The 26,927-nt window shown below is 43.5% G+C and overlaps 1 protein-coding gene across 1 annotated transcript in view; it reads left to right on the forward strand.

Moving 5' to 3' along the window:
* Positions 1-23,193, forward strand: part of LOC110493305 (amphoterin-induced protein 3) — a 36,076-nt gene extending 12,883 nt beyond the window's left edge. Inside the window, exon 2 of the mRNA XM_036950953.2 lies at positions 22,167-23,193. Coding sequence (XP_036806848.2) covers positions 22,167-22,244 — 78 coding nt within the window. The 3' untranslated portion in view covers positions 22,245-23,193. The remainder of the gene's footprint in view (positions 1-22,166) is intronic.
* Positions 23,194-26,927: the final 3,734 nt, after the last annotated feature.

A 26,927-nucleotide genomic window follows, 5' to 3' on the forward strand; every position in this document is an offset into this window, starting at 1 on the left:
TTCCTCCTTGGACTCCTTCTTGGACTCCTACTTGATCTCCTTCTTGGACTCCTACTTGATCTCCTTCTTGGACTCCTTCTTGGACTCCTCCTTGGACTCCTCAGACTCCTTCTTGGACTCCTACTTGATCTCCTTCTTGGACTCCTTCTTGTTCTCCTCCTTGGACTCCTTGATCTCCTTCTTGATCTTCTCCTTGGACTTTGCATCCAGTAGAAATTTGCATCCTGAAGTACTAACTGCAAAAAAATTCTGGGACTCTGTAAAGTCCATGGAGAATAAGAGCACCTCCTCCCAGCTGCCCACTGCTCTGAGGCTAGGAAACATTGTCACCACTGATAAATCCGCTATAATTGAGAATTTCAATAAGCATTTCTCTACGGCTTTCCACATCGCTACCCCTACCCCGGTCAACTGCCCGGCACCCTCCACAGCAACCCGCCAAAGCCCACACTATTTCTCCTTTACCCAAATCCAGATAGCCGATATTCCGAAAGAGCTGCAAAACCTGGACCCTACAAATCAGCCGGGCTAGACAATCTGGACCCTCTCTTTCTAAAAGTATCTGCTGAAATTGTTGCAACCCCTATTACTAGCCTGTTCAACCTCTCTTTCGTATCATCTGAGATTCCCAAAGATTGGAAAGCTGCCGCGGTCATCCCCCTCTTCAAAGAGTGTGACTCTCTAGACCCAAACTGCTACAGACCTATATCTATCTAACCCCGTCTTTCTAAGGTCTTCGAAAGCCAAGTTAACAAACAGATTACTGAACTTTTCGAATCCCACCATACCTTCTCCGCTATGCAATCTGGTTTGTGAGCTGGTCATGGGTGCACCTCAGCCACGCTCAAGGTTCTAAACGACATCATAACCGCCATCGATAAGAGACATTACTGTGCAGCCATATTCATCGACCTGGCCAAGGCTTTCGACTCTGTCAATCACAACATTCTTATTGGCAGACTCGACAGCCTTGGTTTCTCAAATGATTGCCTCGCCTGGTTTACCAACTACTTCTCTGATAGAGTTCAGTGTGTCAAATCGGAGGGCCTGTTGTCTGGACCTCTGACAGTCTCTATAGGGGGTGCCACAGGGTTCAATTCTCGGGCCGACTCTCTTTTTTGTATACATCAATGATGTTGCTCTTGCTGCTGGTGATTCTCTGATCCACCTCTACGCAGACGACACCATTCTGTATACTTCTGGCCCCTCCTTGGACACTATGTTAACTAACCTCCAGACGAGCTTCAATGCCATACAACTCTCCTTCCGTGGCCTCCAACTGCTCTTAAACACAAGTAGAACTAAATGCTTGCTTTTCAATCGATCGCTGCCCGCATCACTACTCTGGACGGTTCTGACTTAGAATACGTGGACAACTACAAATACCTGGGTGTCTGGTTAGACTGTAAACTCTCCTTCCAGACTCACATTAAGCATCTCCAATCCAAATCAAATCTAGAATCGGCTTCCTATATCGTAACAAAGCATCCCTCACTCATGCTGCCAAACATACCCTCGTAAAACTGACCATCCTACTGATCCTCGACTTCGGTGATGTCATCTCTAAAATAGCCTCCAACACTCTACTCAACAAACTGGATGCAGTCTATCACAGTGCCATCCGTTTTGTCACCAAAGCCACATACACTACCCACCACTGCGACCTGTATGCTCTCGTTGGTTGGCCCTCGCTTCATACTCGTCGCCAAACCCACTGGCTACAGGATATCTACAAGTCTCTGCTAGGTAAAGCCCCGCCTTATCTCAGCTCACTGGTCACCATAGCAGCACCCACTCGTAGCACGCGCTCCAGCAGGTATATCTCACTGGTCACCCCCAAAGCCAATTCCTCCTTTGGCCGCCTTTCCTTCCAGTTCTCTGCTGCCCGTGACTGGAACGAATTGCAAAAATCTCTGAAGCTGGAGACTCATATCTCCCTCACTAGCTTTAAGCACCAGCTGTCAGAGCAGCTCACAGATCACTGCACCTGTACTTAGCCTATCTGTAAACAGCCCATCTATCTACCTACCTCATCCCCATACTGGTATTCATTTATTTATTTTGCTCCTTTGCACCCCACCTGCATATTCATCTTCTGCCGATCTACCATTTCAGTGTTTAATTGCTATTATTGTAATTACTTCGCCACCATGACCTATTTATTTCCTTAACTTACCTCATTTGCACTCACTGTATATAGACTTTTTGTTTTATTTTGGTCTACTGTATTATTGACTGTATGTTTTGTTTATTCCATGTGTAACTCTGTTGTTGTATGTGTTGAATTGTTACGCTTTATCTTGGCCAGGTCGCAGTTGTAAATGAGAACTTGTTCTCAACTAGCCTACCTGGTTAAATAAAGGTGTTCTCAACTAGCCTACCTGGTTAAATAAAGGTGAAATAAAAAATGTAAAAAACTCCTCCTCGGACTCCTTCATAGTCTCCTTTTTGGACTCTTCCATGATCTCCTTCTTGGACTCCTCCTTGATCTCCTTCTTGGACTCCTTCTCTGACTCCTCCTTGATCTCCTCCTTGATCTCTTTCTTGATCTCCTTCTTGGACTCCTCCTTGAACTTCTACTTGATCTCCTTCTTGTATTCCATCTTTGATTCCTCCTTGATCGTTCTACTTGATTTCCTTCTTGGACTCCTTCTTGGACTCCTTCTTGATCTCCTCCTGGACTCCTCCTTGATCTCCTACTTGGCGAAAGTATATTATTCTGCTAATAGCCCATCATGGCGCATGGCTTCTTTTGTATTCCAATGTATTGAATGAATGTATTAATTACAGTCATTTACCATTCTCTTTCTCAGAGTGGAAACGTTGTTTGCAGAGTTCACATCCTAACTACACTTGTCATAAACAAGTGTTTGTAAACATGTTTTCAAAATGCCTCCAGCTGTCCATCACTACAGTAAACCGAGAACTGTATTCTAAAAATTAAAACACATCATCATCCGTTGTACAAATATATTACTGTATTCGATAACAAATATATACTGTTTAAACATGTATATGTGTATTAGGCTACTGTGCAGTATGAAAAAAAGCATCAGGACAATGAGATGTTTACTGTAGTCTATATAGTAAACATAGTAAAGTGCCTAATTCCTTACATAAGGGAGAGCAGGCCATGTCCAGACTTTATCGGTAAACTCAAGTACTCATTAACTCTGTTTTTAATGTTTTTTCGGGTAGCATCACTCATGGACAGAAACTTCTGAGACACAGTATTAATGATGAACACCCAGAAGTTCACTGGTAAGAGACACAGTATTCATGATGAACACACAGAGGTTCACTGGTAAGAGACAGAGTATTAACGATGAACACCCAGAGGTTCACTGGTAAGAGACACAGTATTCATGATGAACACACAGAGGTTCACTGGTAAGAGACAGAGTATTAACGATGAACACCCAGAGGTTCACTGGTAAGAGACACAGTATTAATGATGAACACCCAGAGGTTCACTGGTAAGAGACACAGTATTCATGATGAACACACAGAGGTTCACTGGTAAGAGACAGAGTATTAACGATGAACACCCAGAGGTTCACTGGTAAGAGACACAGTATTAATGATGAACACCCAGAGGTTCACTGGTAAGAGACACAGTATTAATGATGAACACCCAGAGGTTCACTGGTAAGAGACACAGTATTAATGATGAACACCCAGAGGTTCACTGGTAAGAGACACAGTATTAATGATGAACACCCAGAGGTTCACTGGTAAGAGACACAGTATTAATGATGAACACCCAGAGGTTCACTGATAAGAGACACAGTATTAATGATGAACACCCAGAGGTTCACTGGTAAGAGACACAGTATTAATGATGAACACCCAGAGGTTCACTGGTAAGAGACACAGTATTAATGATGAACACCCAGAGGTTCACTGGTAAGAGACACAGTATTAATGATGAACACCCAGAGGTTCACTGGTAAGAGACACAGTATTAGTGCATTATTGGTGCATGACATCTCTTTCCTGCACATCAATTTGAAGACTGTTTTTGAAGTTATTGTTTTAATATATGTATTTGTTTGTCTAATATTAGGTTTTTTAAAGTGATTTGAGTTGTTAAAGTGCCCGCATTGTGAATAATTTTTTTAAATTAATGTTGTGGTTTCTTTTTTATCCAAATGTTGAATAGACATGCAGACTAATTCCTTAACGCAGGAAGGGAAAGAGGAATAATAGGCTACCGTCTGTAGTCATCAAAACAATTAGGCTAAATACATTTATATTGTTTTGTTGGGTAACGGATCGGCTCTCGGAACTCATTAAAAAGGCAGCTTCTATCTTCAACATAATCATTCATTCAGAAGGTTAAACCCATAGGTCTTAGGCTTGCAGTAAATTAAACTACCAGATTCATTTGTCATTAGATTATAATAATCCATGCCTTCTGGGAATGTTAAAAAGCCCAAAAGTTATAGGTGGAGTTAGAAATTTGGCTGACAGAAGTATTTTTTTTAAATCAACCAAAGTCCACCTTAAAATACTTTATTTTCAAAATGTTGAAAGAATGTGGGGGCGACGGGGAGAAAGAAAATGGTGGAGTTTGAGGCCATGTGGCGGGGAGTGATGCACTGGAGATGGGGGTGTGGTGGAGAGTGATGCGGGTGCTGGAGATGGGGGTGTGGCGGAGAGTGATGCTGGAGATGGGGGTGTGGCGGAGTGTGATGCCTGAGCTGGAGATGGGGGTGTGGCGGAGAGTGATGCCTGCACTGGAGATGGGGGTGTGGCGGAGAGTGATGCTGGAGATGGGGGTGTGGCGGAGAGTGATGCCTGCACTGGAGATGGGGGTGTGGCGGAGAGTGATGCACTGGCGATGGGGGTGTGGAGGAGAGTGATGCACTGGAGATGGGGGTGTGGCGCAGAGTGATGCCTGAGCTGGAGATGGGGGTGTGGCGGAGAGTGATGCCTGAGCTGGAGATGGGGGTGTGGCGGAGAGTGATGCCTGAGCTGGAGATGGGGGTGTGGCGGAGAGTGATGCCTGAGCTGGAGATGGGGGTGTGGCGGAGAGTGATGCCTGAGCTGGAGATGGGGGTGTGGCGGAGAGTGATGCAGCCGCTGGAGATGGGGGTGTGGCGGAGAGTGATGCCTGAGCTGGAGATGGGGGTGTGGCGGAGAGTGATGCCTGAGCTGGAGATGGGGGTGTGGCGGAGAGTGATGCCTGAGCTGGAGATGGGGGTGTGGCGGAGAGTGATGCCTGAGCTGGAGATGGGGGTGTGGCGGAGAGTGATGCCTGAGCTGGAGATGGGGGTGTGGCGGAGAGTGATGCAGCCGCTGGAGATGGGGGTGTGGCGGAGAGTGATGCAGCCGCTGGAGATGGGGGTGTGGCGGAGAGTGATGCCTGAGCTGGAGATGGGGGTGTGGCGGAGAGTGATGCACTGGAGATGGGGGTGTGGCGGAGAGTGATGCCTGAGCTGGAGATGGGGGTGTGGCGGAGAGTGATACCTGAGCTGGAGATGGGGGTGTGGCGGAGAGTGATGCACTGGAGATGGGGGTGTGGCAGTGAGTGATGCGGGCACTTGAGATGGGGGTGTGGCGGAGAGTGATGCACTGGAGATGAGGGTGTGGCAGTGAGTGATGCGGGCACTTGAGATGGGGGTGTGGCGGAGAGTGATGCGATGCGCTGGAGATGGGGGTGTGGCGGAGAGTGATGCGGGCGCTGGAAATGGGGGTGTGGTGGAGAGTGATGCGCTGGAAATGGGGGTGTGGCGGAGAGTGATGCTGGAGATGGGGGTGTGGCAGAGAGTGATGCACTGGAGATGGGGGTGTGGCAGAGAGTGATGCACTGGAGATGGGGGTGTGGCAGAGAGTGATGCAGGCACTGGAAATGGGGGTGTGGTGGAGAGTGATGCGCTGGAAATGGGGGTGTGGCGGAGAGTGATGCTGGAGATGGGGGTGTGGCAGAGAGTGATGCACTGGAGATGGGGGTGTGGCAGAGAGTGATGCACTGGAGATGGGGGTGTGGCAGAGAGTGATGCGGGCACTGGAAATGGGGGTGTGGTGGAGAGTGATGCGCTGGAAATGGGGGTGTGGCGGAGAGTGATGCTGGAGATGGGGGTGTGGCGGAGAGTGATACGCTGGAGATGGGGGTGTGAGCAGGTGCGTCTGGACAGGGGTGATGTAGTTGTCGTTCGTATGTGTATGTTACATAAGCCTCTTGGCGGAGGGAACTCAACACCCTGCTACAACTCAACTCCCCGTGGAGTGAAAAAGGTATGTGATCGTAGGTGCGGGGGGAGGACGACAGAGCCAGAGAAAATTACCATTTACAGGGGATTTATTATTCCTAACACGGTATTGTGGGGAAATGGGGCTGGACAGAACCAAGGCAAAGAAAGTAAAAGTTCAAGAGTCCCATCTCCTACCTTAACTACCAACTATTATCTAATCTTTTAGCACCTCCTGGCGCCAACTACTTACCTAATCTTTTAGCACCTCCTGGCGTGTTAACCAAAATACAGGGGGTGCTCCCCCAGGTCTTACCTAGTGACAGAGAACATACTACGGGTCTATGTATGCCTACAGGCCTCTTGCCTAAACACTCCTAAGGTGTGTTCCCCTTCCCCCGCTGGGAACAAATGAAACAGAATAATTACTAAGTTAAAGTGAACCATTTCAATCATCAAAAGCACTAAGTCCTATTGGCTCACACACACCTCAGAAGTAGCAGCTACAAAATACTTCCAACAAAAATGTTCACGGACTAACAACCAACACAGGACATTAAACGTTCTCTCTCCTGACAAAGGAACACTGGTTTTTATCCAGCTGGAGGAGGAGTTGGTTGATTGAAGACAGTTGTTTCCCCCGACGAGTGGGAGGGTTCAGAGCTCCAATCAGATGGGGCCGACCAATCAGCTGTTTGAAGAATCCAGAATTCCATTTACTGAAATACACACACACACATACAAGCCCACAACAACACAGAAACTGGGGAACTTAACAGTGTATGTTTTTATTCTAAAATAAAATCGTACAAAAAAAAAGCTTGCAACACGTATTCTGATGATTTATTATTGATTATTCATTATGTATTGTATTGGATTTATTTAGTTTAAATTCTTAATTGTAAACCACCATTTCACAAATAATTTAACAGACACACAACATAAGCAGATTAACTTGGTCAAAACACTTCTTTATTAAAAACCAAATGTTGGTACTTCTTTATTTTGATCCAAAGCCACAAATGAGTGAGTCAGTCAGCTTTACGCAGACAATTATAGATTTATGCTGCAAAATAGCCTACTAAATAGGCCAAGCCTAAATTAATATATTAAATTGTAATGCTGAGTAAAAGACACATTCATTCTGATTGTCTTTAGCAATTACTATTTGGATTATAATACATTTGTATATTTGTATTTAGTTGTTGCATTTTTCGTAAAACTTTAGAGCACTTAAGCCTCGAATACTTTGTAAGTGAATCCCCGTTTTCTCCTTTAGGCTTTACAATAGGACTCAACTCTGAAGCATTTCACAAGCATTTTGCTACACTCACAATAACATCTGCTAACCATGTGTATGTGACCAATAAAGTTGGATTTGATTTGATTCTGAATTTTGACTGACATCAGCATCTATCGGTCGCCTAAACTGTGGCACAAATTGGGGGATTTTTCACACCTAGCCGAGCTATTAGACTATCCGTTTGTAAATTAATGGTGGTGTGAATGTACATTTCATATATAAATGAAGTAGCTCAGGTCTTCAAAATATAGGCGACCTTTTTCCACTCCCTCTCCTGGCTGGACTCTCTTTCATTCAGTTTCTTCTTCACATCAGCAAAGAAGTAGAGAGTTTCAGAAACTCACTTTATATAGAGGGACTCACTCTCACACTGTGGTACATGAAGACAGTTTTTGTTATTTAGAATGATTTCGTTCTGTTTTTACAGGGAGAGAAAACAAAGGCACACCGTTCCTGTTTTTTTGAAAATCATCAGTCCACATGTCAAGTGTAATTGCGCCATTGTATTTACAAGTTTTCTCAACTCCAGGACCACCCACCAGCAAATTTGTTTTGCCTGATTCAGGACTCTAGTTACATAGAAGAGGGACTCATGGACTAAAACATTCACACCTTCATTCAATTTACAAAAAGATAGATTAACGCTCTAACTCCCAATTGTGGTGCAATGACAGAATGACGCAATTTACCACAATCTGCCACCATTTACCACAATCTGCCACCATCTGCCACAAATGCGGCATAAGGAAGCTCGTCTATACCCAGAAGCTGACCAATAGAATAGGTAGTATAAAAATGTTCTACTGTAGTAGATTGACATAGACTAGTGATTTTTGCTGTCCGTTACTCGTCTTGTTGGCTGAGGAAAAAGTAACATGTTCAAATTACACATCAGAATTTATTTAAGAGCCACACATTGTTGCCTTCTCGACATCCATGTTCTGTTAATACGAATGATCATTTGTCATTCTGAGGACCGTGCGTGGATGCCCTAATCAGGTTAAGCGCCCAATGCATATGGGTCAGGTACATTTGTCAGATGTCTGGTAAATTAAAATGCTGACTGTCAAATGCTACATTTCCCTGATGGAAACCCTGCTGTGTGTGTGTGTGTGTGTGTGTGTGTGTGTGTGTGTGTGTGTGTGTGTGTGTGTGTGTGTGTGTGTGTGTGTGTGTGTGTGTGTGTGTGTGTGTGTGTGTGTTTGTGTGTGTGTGTCAGTGTGTTTGTGTGTGTGTTTGTGTGTTTGTGTGTGTGTCAGTGTGTTTGTGTGTGTGTTAGCCTGTGTGTGTGTGTTAGTGTCTTAGTTTGTGTGTCAGTATGTTGGTGTGTGTGTTGGCGTGTGTGTTGGTGTGTGTGTCAGTGTGTTAGTGTGTGTGTCAGTGTGATTGTGTGTGTGTTAGTGTGTGTGTTAGCCTGTGTGTTAGTGTGTGTGTTAGCCTGTGTGTGTGTGTTAGTGTGTATGTCAGTGTGTTTGTGTATGTGTTAGCCTGTGTGTGTGGGTGTGTTAATGTCTTAGTTTGTGTGTCAGTATGTTGGTGTGCGTGTTGGCGTGCGTGTTGGTGTGTGTCAGTAAAAGGGGGAAGGAGACATTAAGTTTATTGTTTTGATGTAAATGTTCCTGAAATTTAAAAAAAGACACACACACACACACACACACACACACACACACACACACACACACACACACACACACACACACACACACACACACACACACACACACACAGGGAGTTATTGGTGACAGACCACTGTAATCAGTCCACTGAGTAGGCGACCAATTAAGTAGACGGGGAATCTAAAGGCTATTTCCTTATTAGTACCGCAATCAAATATACCCCCATAAATCTAGCTGTGTTAAAACACTGTTAGAGCTGGTTAGGCCTAAACACTAAACACACAGGCAGTGAGAAGTGGCAGCGGAGTGTGTGTGTTTGTGTGTGTGTGTGTGTGTGTATGTGTGTGTGTCTCTGTGTGTGTGTGTGTGTGTGTGTGTGTGTGTGTGTGTGTGTGTGTGTGTGTGTGTGTGTGTGTGTGTGTGTGTGTGTGTGTGTGTGTGTCTCTGTGTGTGTGTGTGTGTCTCTGTGTGTGTGTGTGTGTGTGTGTGTGTGTGTGTGTGTGTGTGTCTCTCTGTGTGTGTGTGTGTGTGTGTGTGTGTGTGTGTGTGTGTGTGTGTGTGTGTGTGTGTGTGTGTGTGTGTGTGTGTGTGTGTGTGTGTGTGTGTGTGTGTGTGTGTGTGTGTGTGTGTGTCTTTTTTTAAATTTCAGGAACATTTACATCAAAACAATAAACTTAATGTCTAATGAGGACCATGGCTGAACCAGTTATTTAAATCCACCAATCAACTGTTCAAAAGAAGGATCCAAACATTTCATTTCCTTTCCATTCTGCATGGAACTAAAGGGAACAGGAAGCACCTCCTTCTCCAAACAATTAGGCTGCCCACGACAGATGAAACAGAGCAGTACCTGGCCAATTGCTTTGCTATAGATTTTGTCAGAACACAAAGTGGAGGCCATGCTCTTCAAGCCTGTGTACGTGGCCGAGACTGCCGAATATCAGAGCCACCAGCTTGCACCTCCACCCGAGGCTGTTCCAGCCAGTCCGCACCTCTACCCGAGGCTGTTCCAGCCTGCTTGCACCTCCACCCGAGGCTGTTCCAAACAGCTTGCACCTCCACCCGAGGCTGTTCCAGCCAGCTTGCACCTCCACCCGAGGCTGTCCAAGCGTGACACGAGGGGCTGGTATTTAAGCAGCTTCTCTGCAAAGGCCTGATCAATGCAGCTGTCAAATGAGCAACCCCCTCACAACAGCATCAGCACCTCCCCCTGGCCAACCCCCACAACAACATGAGCACCTCCCGCTGTCCTCCCCCCACAACAACATGAGCACCTCCCCCTGGCCAACCCTCACAACAACATGAGCACCTCCCCCTGGCCAACCCCCACAACAACATAAGCACCTTCCCCTGGCCAACCCCCACAACAACATAAGCACCTCCCCCTGGCCAACCCCCACAACAACAATATCTGGCTTATTTGGCAAACAGGAAAACACATAATATTTCTGTTTACACAACACTGTTTCTGCATGTGTGCTGTTGGTGAGACCACTTGTCTCACCTTGCTGGCTTTCAGGTCAACATGCAGCCATTCACAACATGGGCAATGACCCCCATTACATTTGACTCATGTAGAATACAAAATGGGTCACGATTTTAAGGTTAAAAGAGTACCTGATTATATTTTGTTGGTAGAACTAGCAACCTCGCTTTAACGGTAAAGGTGAGAACGTCCTCACCAATGGGAGCATTCTGGTACATGGAATGGGAGACAGAGTCATCAGCACAGTCCAGAGCAGTGAGTTTCCCCTGCAGCCTCCAGTGTTACAGTAGCTGCATCTCTCTAACACCAAGGAGTGTTGTCCTGGATGTAAGATGAGGTGTTCAATAATGCCTCCATAAGAACACTGCGATCTGCCACAACTGCATCAGAGAAAAGTCACTGGCTCAGTTTGCATATCAGTCAGTGTCCACCTTAGCCCCAGTCCTGTTGCACAGGTCATTGAGGTCCAGCCAGTCTGACTGGACTCCAAAGCCCACAGCAAAACTGTCCAATTGTCCATTGGCCTTCCTCTTGAAGTCCAGGAAGTTGTTCTGGCCACTTCTGGCCACTGGAACTTTCCTTCCCTTGTAGGTCCAGAAGGAGGGAGGCTCTGGTTAGTTCCCTAACTGTCACATCATCACTGTTGAGCATGTCCTGTAGCAGGTTACATCTACTTAATATTCAGGACACCTAAACAGGCATCTATTTGACTCATGAAGAACAACATCCTGTGTGGTGTGAGTGCTTTTAAGCATAGCCACTTTTTCACCACTTAAATGGACTTTTGTTAGAACTTTCTGTGGGATATTCATGTTTGCAAGAAGATGCTGAATATTTTCTAGGGCCACCTCTCTCACAGCTTCTAGCTTCATTTTGACATGCAGAGGGGAAATGTTAATCATATCAAGCATTGTTGAATACTCACAGAGAACCTAATTAACTTGTCCTCCCCCCCACACTCGCCAGCAACATTAAACGTAAACTCAGCAAAAAAAGAAATGTCCCTTTTTTCAGGACCCGGTCTTTCAAAGATAATTCGTACAAATCCAAATAACTTCACAGATCTTCATTGTTAAGGGTTTAAACACTGTTTCCCATGCTTGTTCAATGAACCATAAACAATTAATGAACATATACCTGTGGAAAGTTAGTTGAAACACTAACAGCTTACAGACGGTAGGCAATTAAGGTCACAGTTATGAAAACTTAGGACACTAAAGTGGCCTTTATACTTACTCTGAAAACACCAAAAGAAAGATGCCCAGGGTCCCTACTCATCTGCGTGAACGTGCCTTTGGCATGCTGCAAGGAGGCATGAGGACTGAAGATGTGGCCATGGCAATAAATTGCAATGTCCGTACTGTGAGACACTTAAGACAGTGGTACAGGGAGACAGGACGGACAGCTGATCATCCTCGCAGTGGCAGACCACGTGTAACAACACCTGCACAGGATCGGTACATCCGAACATCACACCTTCGAGACAGGTACAGGATGGCAACAACAACTGCCCGAATTACACCAGAAATGCACAATCCCTCCATCAGTGCTCACACTGTCCGTAATAAGCTGTTAGAGGCTTTACTGAAGGCTTGTAGGCCTGTTGTAAGGCAGGTCCTCACCAGACATCACCGCCAACAACGTCGCCTATGGGCACAAACCCACCATCGCTGGACCAGACAGGACTGGCAAAAAGTGCTCTTCCTTGACGTGTCACAGTTTTGTCTCACAATGGGTGATGGTCGGATTCGCATTTATTGTCGAAGGAATGAGCGTTACACCGAGGCCTGTACTCTGGAGCGGGATCGATTTGGAGGTGGAGGGTTCTTCATGGTCTGGGGCGGTGTGTCACAGCATCATCGGACTGAGCTTGTTGTCATTGCAGGCAATCTCAACGTTGTGCTTTACAGGGAAGACATCCTCCTCCCTCATGTGGTACCCTTCCTGCAGGCTCATCCTGACATGACCCTCCCTCATGTGGTACCCTTCCTGCAGACTCATCCTGACATGACCCTCCAGCATGACAATGCCACCAGCCATACTGCTCGTTCCGTGCGCGATTTCCTGCAAGACAGGAATGTCAGTGTTCTGCCATGGCCAGTGAAGAGCCCGGATCTCAATACTATTGAGCACGTCTGGGACGTGCCTTGTTGGAAGAGTGGGGTGGGGTAGCATCTCGCAGCTGAACTGGCAAATCCGGTGCAGTCCATGAGGAGGAGATGCAGCTGATGGCCACACCAGATACTGACTGTTACTTTTGATTTTGTGGAACTTGTTCAGTTTATGTCTCAGTTGATGAATCTTGTTATGTTCATACAAATATTTACACATGTTAAGTTTGCTGAAAAGTAAACGTAGTTGACAGTGAGAGGACTTCATCTTTTTTTTTTTTGCTGAGTTTATGTGCCGAGATAACTACATGTTTCGTGATGAGAGTAATCTCCGATTGGTTTGTTCATTAGTGTAACTGCTGGGGGTTTATTAATTTTAGACTTGTACCAGCGTTTACCTCCACTGTGTCTTTCATAGAACACTGCACTTTAGTGTCTCGTAGATGACACCATCTGTAACAATTGCCTTTTTTTTGTTTTGTTAGGGAACGTGATCTACCTCTTCAAGGGTGAAATGTAATGTGTCTGGGAAATAGTCTGGTTGTACCGTGTTAATAATTTTACACTAAGGGGCTGTGGTCAGCGGTACACTATCAGACGGGGACATTTGTCATGTACCTTAGCATCATTACTAGTACTGGGCGAGGGACTGGGATAGGCACTATTGTTCATAAAAATGTCAATCACTTTTTAGAGTTTTCCACTTTCTACCTGTATACCTTTCTATGTCCTCTTTCGCGTTGAGTCCCACTGTCACAGAGTGATGGCTGAATGGTCCCACTGTCACCGAGTGATGGCTGAACAGTCCCACTGTCACAGAGTGATAGCTGAATGGTCCCACTGTCACCGAGTGATGGCTGAATGGTCCCACTGTCACCGAGTGATGGCTGAATGGTCCCACTGTCACAGAGTGATGGCTGAATGGTCCCACTGCCGCCGAGTGATGGCTGAACGGTATTTTACTAGATCACGAAGTGGAACACTATTGCCGCTATTTATGGTACACACACACACACACACACACACACACACACACACACACACACACTAGAATGTCGAAGTAAAAATCTGTGCTTGCTAAAATGTTTGATCAAAGCCAGACCATTGCTCTCATTTGTCTATACACACACACACACACACACACACACACACACACTCCGCTGCCACTTCTCACTGCCTGTGTGTTTAGTGTTTAGGCCTAACCAGCTCTAACAGTGTTTTAACACAGCTAGATTTATGGGGGTATATTTGATAGCGGTACTAATAAGGAAATAGCCTTTAGATTCTCTGTCTACTTAATTGGTTGCCTACTCAGTGGACTGATTACAGTGGTCTGTCACCACTAACTCCCTGTGTGTGTGTGTGTGTGTGTGTGTGTGTGTGTGTGTGTGTGTGTGTGTGTGTGTGTGTGTGTGTGTGTGTGTTTTGACCAATGCCATATACAGAAAGTATATCTGGAAAGTAGTTGTCTTGTGGAGCTTTGATCAAACAGTTTAAAACATGCAGAAACATTTTCACATTTTAGTAATTTAGTAGACGCTGTTATCCAGAGGTCTGGTGTTAGCTAGTTACTGGCTAGCTATGTCTTCCTCTGTGTCTGGTGTTAGCTAGTTACTGGCTAGCTAGGTCTTCATCTGTGTCTGGTGTTAGCTAATTCCTGGCTAGCTAGGTCTTCATCTGTGTCTGGTGTTAGCTAGTTACTAGCTAGCTAGGTCTTCATTTGTGTTAGCTAGTTACTGGCTAGCTAGCTATGTCTTCATCTGTGTCTGGTGTTAGCTAGTTACTGGCTAGTTAGGTCTTCAGCCAGCATTGAACAAAGGAAAGTGTGGTTCAAAACTCTCTGAAGAGAAGTAGGAGAGAGGAAAGCACTAGGCAAAGAGGAAATAAATCAGGGCCTTTACCACATTCTATAACCTTAGTAGCCATCCTCAGAGCTTCTTATTACCTTTGTAACCACATATGAAGGTCATCATCTTCATCGTCCTAGCTGTGAGATTATGCACGAGGACCATCCTCATCGAGATTATATACTGGGGTCATCATTCTCATTGAGATGATGTAATGGTGTCATCATCCTCATTGAGATTATATACTGGGGTCATCATCCTCATTGAGAATATATACTGGGGTCATCATCCTCATTGAAATTATATACTGGGGTCATCATCCTCATTGAGATTATATACTGGTGTCATCATTCTCATTGAGATTATATACTGGGGTCATCATCCTCATTGAGATTATATACTGGTGTCATCATCCTCATTGAGAATATATACTGGGGTCATCATCCTCATTGAAATTATATACTGGGGTCATCATCCTCATTGAGATTATGTACTGGGGTCATCATCCTCATTGAGATTATATACTGGGGTCATCATCCTCATTGAGATTATATACTGGGGTCATCATCCTCATTGAGATTATATACTGGGGTCATCATCCTCATTGAGATTATATACTGGGGTCATCATCCTCATCGCTGTGATATTACATAGGAAGGTTGTCTGTCTAACAGTGAGGTTTGGAAAACAGTATTAACCTACTACTCTGAAAACAACAGTCACATTATGTCTGTCTGTCTGTATTGTGTTATTTTGTCTGTCTGTCTGTCTGTATTGTGTTATTCTGTCTGTCTGTGTTGTGTACTATTGTGTTTTTCTGTCTGTCTGTATTGTGTTACTCTGTCAGTCTGTGTTGTGTACTATTGTGTTATTCTGTCTGTCTGTATTGTGTTTTTCTGTCTGTCTGTATTGTGTTATTCTGTCTGTCTGTATTGTGTACTATTGTGTTTTTCTGTCGGTCTGTCTTGTGTTATTCTGTCTGTCTGTCTGTGTTGTGTACTATTGTGTTATTCTGTCTGTCTGTAGTGTGTTATTCTGTCTGTCTGTAATGTGTTATTCTCTATGTCTGTATTGTGTTATTCTGTCTGTCTGTAGTGTGTTATTCTGTCTGTCTGTCTGTATTGTGTTATTTTGTCTGTCTGTATGTGTATTAGTGAGTTATTCTGTATGTCTGTGTTGTGTACTATTGTTTTATTCTGTCTGTCTGTAGTGTGTTATTCTGTCTGTCTGTAGTGTGTTATTCTGTCTGTCTGTGTACTATTGTGTTATCCTGTCTGTCTGTCTGTCTGTCTGTCTGTCTGTCTGTCTGTCTGTCTGTCTGTCTGTCTGTCTGTCTGTCTGTGTTGTGTAGCATTGTGTTATTTTATCTATCTGCAGACTAGAGGTCGACCGATTCATCGGAATGGCTGATAATTTGGGCCGATTTCAATTTTTCTTAACGATCGGAAATCGGTATTTTTTGGGCAGCGATTTGCCAATTTTGTTTATTAATTTTTTTATACCTTTATTTAACTAGGCAAGTTAGTTAAAAACACATTTTTATTTACCATGACGGCCTAGGAACAGTGGGTTAACTGCCTCGTTCAGGGGCAGAACGACAGATTTTCACCTTGTCATCTCGGGGATCCAATCTTGCAACCTTACAGTTAACTAGTCCAACGCAATAACGACCTGCCTCTCTCTTGTTGCACTCCACAAGGAGACTGCCTGTTACGCGAATGCAGTTAGCCAAGGTAAGTTGCTAGCTAGCATTAAACTTATCTTATAAAAAACAATCAATCATAATCACTAGTTAACTACACATGGTTGATGATATTACTAGATATTATCTAGCGTGTCCTGCATTGCATTTAATCTGACTGAGCATACAAGCATACAAATATCTGACTGAGCGGTGGTAGGCAGAAGCAGGCGCGTAAACATTCATTCAAACAGCACTTTCGTGCGTTTTGCCAGCAGCTCTTCGTTGTGCGTCAAGCATTGCGCTGTTTATGACTTCAAGCCTATCAACTCCCGAGATGAGGCTGGTATAACCGAAGTGAAATGGCTAGCTAGTTAGCGCGCTAATATCGTTTCAAACGTCACTCGCTCTGAGCCTTGGGGTGGTTGTTCCCCTTGCTCTTCATGGATAACGCTGTTTCGATGGTGGCTGTTGTCGTTGTGTTGCTGGTTCGAGCCCAGGGAGGAGCGAGTAGAGGGACGGAAGCTATACTGTTACACTGGCAATACTAAAGTGCCTATAAGTACATCCAATAGTCAAAGGTTAATGAAATACAAATGGTATAGAAGGAAAAAGTCCTATAATAACTACAACCTAAAACTTCTTACCTGGGAATATTGAAGACTCATGGAAGGAACCACCAGCTTTCATATGTTCTCATGTTCTGTGCAAGGAACTGAAACGTTAGCTTTCTTACATGGCACATATTACACTTTTACTTTCTTCTCCAACACTTTGTTTTTGCATTATTTGAACCAAATTGAACATGTTTCATTATTTACTTGAGGCTAAATTGATTTTATTGATGTATTATATTAAGTTAAAATGAGTGTTCATTCAGTATTGTTGTAATTGTCATTATTACAAATAAATAAATAAAAATCTTCCGATTAATCGATAAAGGCTTTTTTTGGTTCTCCAATAATCGGTATCGGCATTGAAAAATCATAATCGGTCGACCTCTACTGCAGACAGTCATGTTAGATCACAGGCACAGTTAGCTCCTCTTCTCCACCCCAATACTAACACTAATGTAACTCCATCCAAAAGGAAGATGTTCTCTCCTCTCTCTGCCATCTAAAGTGTTTTCCATTAAAGATTCATGAAAGACTACAGTAAATAAAAGCTTCTTCTTCTTACGCAACTAGAACAGATAGATCAACGTCAAAGACACAGCACACTACCCCAGCCTGCCTGGGACATAAACACAAAACCAATGTCAAAGACAGCACACTACGCCAGCCTGCCTGGGACATAAACACAAAACCAATGTCAAAGACACTTCACGCTACGCCAGCCTGCCTGGGACATAAACACTAAACCAATGTTAAAGACACAGCACACTACGCCAGCCTGCCTGGGACACTAAACCAATGTCAAAGACACAGCACACTACGCCAGCCTGCCTGGGACACTAAACCAATGTCAAAGACACAGCACACTACGCCAGCCTGCCTGGGACACTAAACCAATGTCAAAGACACAGCACACTACGCCAGCCTGCCTGGTACTTAAACACTAAACCAATGTCAAAGACACAGCACACTACGCCAGTCTGCCTGGGACATAAACACTAAACCAACTCCAGGTACCCAGTCAGTCAGTCAGTCAGTCAGTGAAATAGGCTAAACATGAAACAAAGGCCAGCCAGTCAGTCAGTCAACCAGTCACTCAGCAAGTCATTCAGTCCGGTACCCAGAGTGTCAGCCAGGCATTAAGTAACTCTGTCTGCAAGCCAGCCAGTCAGTTAGTCAACCGGTCAGTCAGCAAGTAATTCAGTCAGGTACCCAGAGTGTCAGCCAGGCATTAAGTAACTCATTCAGCAAGCCAGCCAGTCAGTTAGTCAACCGGTCACTCAGCAAGTCATTCAGTCAGGTACCCAGAGTGTCAGCCAGGCATTAAGTAACTCAGTCTGTAAGCCTTACCTGGCACCTGGAACCTCATTCAGCAAGCAAGCCAGTCAGACAGTAATTTTGTCAGGTACCCAGAGATTCAGCCAGGTAGTCATCCAGGCAGTCAGATAGGCATTCAGTCAGCCAGGAAGCCAGCCAGTCTGTCATTCCATCAGTCAGTCAGCCAGTCAACCAGCCAGCCAGTAAGCCTGTGAGGGGGAACCGGCTGATTGTGGCTGGACATAGAGTCAGCCAGTCAGTAAGCCTGTGATGGGGGACCGGCTGATAGTGGCTGGACATAGAGCCAGCCAGTCAGTAAGCCTGTGAGGGGGAACCGGCTGATAGTGGCTGGACATAGATCCAGCCAGCCAGTAAGCCTGTGAGGGGGAACCGGCTGATAGTGGCTGGACATACATCCAGCCAGCCAGTAAGCCTGTGAGGGGGAACCGGCTGATAGTGGCTGAACATAGATCCAGCCAGCCAGTAAGCCTGTGAGGGGGAACCGGCTGATAGTGGCTGAAGATAGATCCAGCCAGCCAGTAAGCCTGTGAGGGGGAACCGACTGATAGTGGCTGAACATAGATCCAGCCAGCCAGTAAGCCTGTGAGGGGGAACCGGCTGATAGTGGCTGTACATAGAAGTAGAATGACTAGAACGGACGTTCTTACTCAAGTCAAAGTTACCGACTGCCGTATTGAGTGTAACCATGGATACAAGCAGGAAATAAAAGCAAAAAATGTTTAGCATTAAATTTGTGCTTTTTGTCACTATTTCTATGTGGCTGGCACGTTGCTGGGTAGCTAAGAATTTGTTCTTAACTGACTTAGATAAATAAAGGTTCTGTGGAAAATGTTACAATCAGCACACTTCTCTAAGTTATCACATGAAGAATCACACAGGAGACATCTTGTAACTGTCATTATTGTGGCAAAATATTTTCGTCATTAAAGGTCATCTGACAACGCATATGAGTCTAAGAGTCAGAAGGTCTGATTTCCATGTAGCAGGCCGCTGAGGAAGCACACAGACCAACATCCAATCTGTTACAGAGTTAGAGAACACAAAAAGGACCCATGACAACTGTTGACTTAATAATGACGACGTGGCAGAGGAGACGTCCCTGTAGCTGGCCTGGGCTATAATTACACTTTGTGTGTTCTCTCCCCACGGGAATCCCAAACAACACACACTGCCTGGCACCTTTTACATGGCACCTGGCACCTTGCAGCTGGCACCTTGCACCTGGCATCTGGGGGGTCTAGAAACATGATGTTCAGTTCATACAAACAGCATGTACTGTACCTTCATACATCCATGATCTAACAGACTGATTATCATTTTATTCATTCTGACCGTTATCAAAACAAGACACATCTGGCGGTCTGCGATAGATTGTCCTCTAAATCCTATAAACAAGATACATTGTGTACACCTAGAGAATGCTAACCATTCAAACTCATACGTCCATCACACTGATTACTTCCTTTTGCCATCATTGGGTACACACGGGGTCCGTTAGCAGAACGTCCAGAGCAACAAGTAACGTCTAAAAGACGGATTTGTTCAATTCACCCATCGTGACGCCAACAGTCACACGACTTACCTGTCAATTCATCTAGAACCCGCTAACAGGTTTCTGGGACTAGTACGTACAAGCCTACATGTGCCACTGCGCAATAGACCCATACTTATGAGTGGATTATGATTCAGGTCTACGATACTCATCCTGATGCAAATTAGAATATATTTATATTCAATTTAGCAGTTAGACGCTCATCATGAAGAGATGCTTTCAGAAAAAAAGAAAAAAAACATCATTGATATTTGTAATTGCAATTGTTGAGAGCATTTCACTGTACCATTTTTACAGCTCCTGTATCCTGTGATAAATACATTTAGATTTTTAAACAAATAAAATATCAAAATATCAAAAGAGTGGCAAAACCATAGCCATCAAGAATTACGAGTAGGAGGGTGGTTTGTGTTGGTCATTATGTCTAATGGACAGTCTGCCTGCACTGTGCTCTTCTCTTGTAACCCGACTACACACCCACATCCTCCTACACAAATCATGAATCACCTCATTGGTTTTTGAAAGTCTGATTGGTTAGAGTCGATCCAAGAGTTTCTTTGAACGACGCCCCTCATTTTGACATCAGCACAAACGACATGTAGGATAATCAGTTTGAAGCTGAATTAAAACAGTTTAGAAACGTAATTCGTAGTGAGTCGTCAGGCAACTCCACTAATTAAATATCCAGGCAAAGGCCTATAGCCTAACTCACAATGTGAGCAGAAGAGAAATATTTATCCACATTTACAGTTGCTTGCGAAAGTATTCACCCCCTTTGGCATTTCTCCGATTTTGCAGCTCCTACAGGGTTATCTTTGGTCTCTTTGTTGCCTCTCTGATTAATGCCCTCCTTGCCTGGTCTGTGAGTTTTGGTGGGTGGCCCTCTCTTTGCAGGTTTGTTGTGGTGCCATATTCTTTCCATTTTTTAATAATGGATTTAAATCTCAATTCCGCGAGATGTTCAAAGTTTCGGATATTTTTTTTGTAAGCCAACACTGATCTGCGCTTCTCCTCAACTTTGTCCCTGACCTGTTTGGAGAGCTCCTTGGTTTTCATAGTGCTGCTTGCTTGGTGGTACCCCTTGCTTAGTGGTGTTGCAAACTCTGGGGTCTTTCAGAACAAGTGTTTGTGTATATATACTGAGATCATGTGACAGATCATGTGACACTTAGATTGCACACAGGTGGACTTAATTTAACTAATTGTGTGACTTCTGAAGGTAATTGGTTGCACCAGATCTTATTTAGGGGCTTCACAGCAAAGGGGGTGAATACATATGCACTCACCACTTTTCTGTTAAGTATTTTTTTTTCATTTCATTTCACCAATTTGGACTATTTTGTGTATGTCCATTACATGAAATCCAAATAAAAATAAATGTATATTACAAGTTGTGATGTAACAAAATAGGAAAAACGCCAAGGGGGTGAATCATTTTGCAAGGCACTGTAGGCACTAGCCCATGTCAGCTAATGATTTTAGCTCGTTTTTCTTTTAAAGCACATTTATTTTGTCGTGATATTTAGGTCTCTCAGATAGCACATGAACACATAAGACGTGGCAAAAAAAAATTGAGAAATAGCAGGAAATTAACTTTAAAACGGCAACATGTTCTCTACATCTCATGGCAAAGGGTACACAATTTGCAGAACATAAGCTTTAAAGCTGCAAACTGAGCGCTCTCTCAGATGGGTGGTCAACAGATGAGCAGCAGGTGGTTCTATTCAGGGTTGACACATCAGTGATGTGTATTTTCTGCTCTACCTGTATACAAATTAGTCACAAAGAAAAACAGAATTATAGGGTATGGGAGCGGGCACGAAGGGCAACTCAAATCAATCGCCCCAGGTGTCCGCTCACCTAAATGCATCGTATCAATTCACAAAGGACATCAGGCAAAGCCGTTCATAAATATTTGGGACCAGATCGAGATGTCAACAGTAACACGGTAAATAAGAACTACCCATCTGTGTTGGCCGGGCGTCGTCCGGGTTTGGCCGGGGGGGTAGGCCTTCATTGTAAATGAGAATTTGTTCATAATTGACTTGCCTAGTTAAATAAAAGTTAAACCAATGTGGGCAGAATGGTTTGAAGGAGCAAATGCTTTCCAAACATTCTCTGCATCCCAAATGGCACCCCATTCCCTATATAGTGCACTACTTTAGACCAGAGCCCTGTGGGACCCTATTCCCTATAGAGTGCACTACTTTAGACCAGAGCCCTATCCCCTATATCGTTCACTACTTTAGACCAGAGCCCTATCCCCTATATAGTTCCCTACTTTAGACCAGGGCTAATAGGGAGCCATGTGGAACACAACCCTTTACTGACAAGTGTCTGCTAAGCCAAAAACATCATTCATTTCTCACCCAAGTATGACCTCTCTCTCTCTCTCTCTCTCTCTCTCTCTCTCTCTCTCTCCAGATGTGTGAATCTACCTTTACTATCACCGATCAAACTCCTCGTCTGGGAGCATGGAACAATCTTCCATCATCACGGTAACATCAGACGGCAGGGCAACCGACAGAGGCAGACTCCGGATGATGTCACAAAAACCACAACAACAACCAATTTCCTGAAAAAAGAGAGAAGACTAAAGTCTTTAAAGTAGGACTGAATAGTCTTCTATAACCAGCTTCAACAAAGACCACTGTCTCCTGTATAGGCACAGAGCGGTTTCTCCGTACACCACAAATAAGAGCCAACTAACTACCTATGCACATCTCACTCAATCACTGTGAATTGTAATGCTTTTAACGGAGCCACGAGGCCAAATATATCAGTATTGTTAGGCTATAGCACGGCGATGAAGAGGACAATGTTAGCAATCATTTGAAACATTATTATGTAGATAGTGAAAGTAGTCTAGAGTAACACAATATAGAATGGCTGACCTATAGTAGTGCAGAATTATTTGTAGATTATTTAGTGTAGATTATTTGTAGATTATTTAGTGCAGATTATTTGTAGATTATTTGGTGCAGATTATTTGTAGATTATTTAGTGCAGATTAATTGTAGATGATTTAGTGTAGATTAATTGTAGATTATTTAGTGTAGATTATTTGCAGATTATTAGTGTAAATTAATTGTAGATTATTTAGTGTAGATTATTTGTAGATTATTTAGTGCAGATTATTTGTAGATTATTGAGTGCAGATTGTTTATAAATTATTTAGTGTAGATTCATTGTAGATAATTTAGTGTAGATTAATTGTAGATTATTTAGTGTAAATTATTTGTAGATTATTTAGTGTAGATTATTTAGTGTAGATTATTTTCAGATAATTTAGTGTAGATTATTTGCAGATTTTTTGGTGTAGAATCTTTGTAGATTCTGTAGATAATTGGGACAAGATGGGGTTGGGTGAGCAGGGGATGGGCAATAAATAAATGGGATGAAATGGAGAAATTGCTTGAATATATCAGATAAATAAAATATATTTAACATCTACATATTCCTTTTTTTCTGACTATGAATGATGATCATGTGCTCTTTGCATTAAGTGGTAGAAAACATACAATTTACTGTCACAACTGGGGCTGTGGCGGTCATGAAAGTTTGTCAGACGGTGACCTCAAAAGCAAATAACTCTGTAATTGACCCGAGATTAACATAAACACATTTAGCATCTCCTGCCTTCCACGCATAGCCTACAAGCCACTGATGCAGACCTTTGGAACGTCTACATAAATACATGTAATATACACCATTACAATAAATCCATTGTTTATTTTAGACGGGTCTATTTCAGAAGAACAGAAGAGCATAGTCTGAGTTGTCCTTATGTTAGGCCCTGTTCTGGCTATACCATGTGGCTGTGGGCTAGTTCATTTAGCAGACAAGATTAGCTTAGAATTCCATGGCATTATTGTATATTATTTTATAGTATGAAGAGTACAATTGAACACAGCTGAATAAAATAGAAAGGACATTTTCTCCAAACTATTGCGCACGTGCCTCTTCTGTGTTGAGCAGTTAACAAAGAATGCTTCATTTAGAGTTATCTATGCAACTTCAGTTGTGATACAAATATTGGGCTGTATGTTTTGATTTTTAATACATTGTAAGGCTGCAAGATGAGACTAATGATGATTTGAAAAAAGTTGTATGTATAACGGCATGAGCTCTGCTGTGTTTTTTTGCGCAGACTGTACACACTTCATCAGTCTCTCATTCACAATTTGACAAGCACTTCATAATGCCTCGAATTTCCGAGTGGCATCACCTTTGTGTGGGTGTAATAATCCCTAACCCCTAAAAAAATCCACACCCATCTCTCTCTCAATTCAATTCAATTCAATTCGAGGGCTTTATTGGCATGGGAAACATGTGTTAACATTGCCAAAGCAAGTGAGGTAGACAACATACAAAGTGAAAATATAAAGTGAAAAACAACAAAAATTAACAGTAAACATTACACATACAGAGGTTTCAAAACAGTAAAGACATTACAAATGTCATATTATATATATATACAGTGTTTTAACAATGTACAAATGGTTAAAGGACATATCTCTCTCTCTCTCTCTCTCTCTTTTCTGAACCCGATCACTCTCTCCCTGTCTGTCTATCTGTCTCTCTCTCTTTTCTGAACCACCATCTGATAATGAATTGACCCACCTGGTGTCCTAGTTCTAAATCCATCCCTGATTAGAGGGGAAGAATGGGGGGAAAAAAGCAGTGGAACTGGCTTCTAGGTCCAGATTTGAATTTGAGGGATCGAAACACAGCACATTGCAGGTATTTCTAGCCCCAATAAAAATGTATCAAAAAAGTAGAGGACAGAGTTCTTCTTTTCAGTAGGCAAAACCTGTCCACTGAGACGATAGAATGACTGACTGACTATACTCTCACCATCATGTCCTTGTGTCTACCTGCTGAAGCTGTCAACTTATCATATTCTTCTCACACAACTGAGCAAAAGAAGATTTATAGATAGGCACATGGAGAAAAACAACAATATAAACTAAGGTGAGTGTTTTGTGTGTGTGTGTTTTGTGTGTGTGTGTGTATACTGAGATTATGTGACACTTAGGTTGTACACAGGTGGACTTTAATTAACTAATTATGTGACTTCTGAAGGTCATTGGTTGCACCAGATCTTATTTAGGGGCTTCATAGCAAAGGGGGGTGAAAACATATGCACACACCACTTTCCTCTTTTCTGTTGTTTTTTTTTAAACAAGGGCTCTGGTCTAAAGTAGTGCACTACCCATAGGGCTCTGGTCTAAAGTAGTGTACCACCCATAAGGCTCTGGTCTAATGTAGTGTACCACCCATAAGGCTCTGGTCTAATGTAGTGTACCACCCATAAGGCTCTGGTCTAATGTAGTGTACCACCCATAAGGCTCTGGTCTAATGTAGTGTACCACCCATAAGGCTCTGGTCTAATGTAGTGTACCACCCATAAGGCTCTGGTCTAATGTAGTGTACCACCCATAAGGCTCTGGTCTAATGTAGTGTACCACCCATAAGGCTCTGGTCTAATGTAGTGTACCACCCATAAGGCTCTGGTCTAATGTAGTGTACCACCCATAAGGCTCTGGTCTAATGTAGTGTACCACCCATAAGGCTCTGGTCTAAAGTAGTGCACTACCCATAAGGCTCTGGTCTAAAGTAGTGCACTACCCATAGGGCTCTGGTCTAAAGTAGTGTACCACCCATAAGTCTCTGGTCTAATGTAGTGTACCACCCATAAGGCTCTGGTCTAATGTAGTGTACCACCCATAAGGCTCTGGTCTAATGTAGTGTACCACCCATAAGGCTCTGGTCTAATGTAGTGTACCACCCATAAGGCTCTGGTCTAAAGTAGTGCACTACCCATAAGGCTCTGGTCTAAAGTAGTGCACTACCCATAGGGCTCTGGTCTAAAGTAGTGCACTACCCATAGGGCTCTGGTCTAAAGTAGTGCACTACACATAGGGCTCTGGTCTAAAGTTGTGCACTACCCATAGGGCTCTGGTCTAAAGTAGTGCACTACCCATAAGGCTCTGGTCTAAAGTAGTGCACTACCCATAAGGCTCTGGTCTAAAGTAGTGCACAATTTAGAGTACTGGGTGCCATTTGTGACGCAGACTTCTGCTAGCAGTTACCATACACTTCCAGTCATTGCGCTAACGCTAGTTGCTAACACTAATTAACGCTAGTTAGCAACTTCCTTCAAATTAAACGCAGAAACATAAGATCATCTTTCTCTGGGGAAGTAGAAGTAGTACAAGGACTCCATTGCCAAAAAACCTGAAGTGTCCCTTTGACAGAGTGTAGTTTCCTAGGTTTGTATGTGCTGCGTATCCTGACTGCCGATCTCAGGAGTCAGTGTCCATCTAACTTACCAAAGCCAATAACAAATGAAAAATGTATCACCCAGCATGTTCTATTTCTGAGAAGATTGTAATTCAATCATTCACGACAACACAGGTGCCGCTGTAAGTAAGTCGAGTCAAGGATGACGTTGGTGTTAGAATGCGTTCCTTCACGTTCTCTCTCAGTGGTGTTGTTGATTAGTACAGGCCTGATCCTCTCCACTGGGAGTCTCCACTTAGCCTCCACTGGGAGTCTGGGCTGCATCATGATAACTCTCCACTGGGAGTCTGGGCTGCACCATGTTACTGTAACTCAACCATAGTCTGTTGTATATAAAATTCCATTCTTAGACATTCAGACATTTGGGTGGAGTGTTCCTTTAAGTAAACTTCTGTGTTATGTAACCATGCCAAACGTAGAAAAGAATACGCCCCTTTTTTCAATTTGCACTTAAAATTACATACTCAAATCTAACTGCCTGTAGCTCAGGACCTGAAGCAAGGATATGCATATTCTTGATACCATTTGAATGGAAACACTTTAAAGTTTGAGGAAATGTGAAATTAATGTAGGAGAATATAAGACAATAGATCTGGTAAAAGATAATACAAAGAAAAAACTTTTTTTTTTGTATTTTCTTTGTACCATCATCTTTGAAATGCAAGAGAAAGGCCGTGATGTATTATTTCAGCTCAAGCGCAATTTAGATTTTACCCACTAAATGGCAGCAGTGTATGTGCAAAGTTTTAGACTTTTCCAATGAACCATTGCATTCCTGTTCAGAATTTTGTATCAAGACTGCCCAAATGGGCCTTGTTGGTTTATTAATACATTTTCAAGTTAATAACTGTGCACTCTCCTCAAACAATAGCATGGTAT

The sequence above is a fragment of the Oncorhynchus mykiss genome, chromosome 17, assembly GCF_057628025.1.
Source record: "Oncorhynchus mykiss isolate SJ-2025 chromosome 17, ASM5762802v1, whole genome shotgun sequence".
In the NCBI taxonomy this organism is placed as follows: domain Eukaryota; kingdom Metazoa; phylum Chordata; class Actinopteri; order Salmoniformes; family Salmonidae; genus Oncorhynchus; species Oncorhynchus mykiss.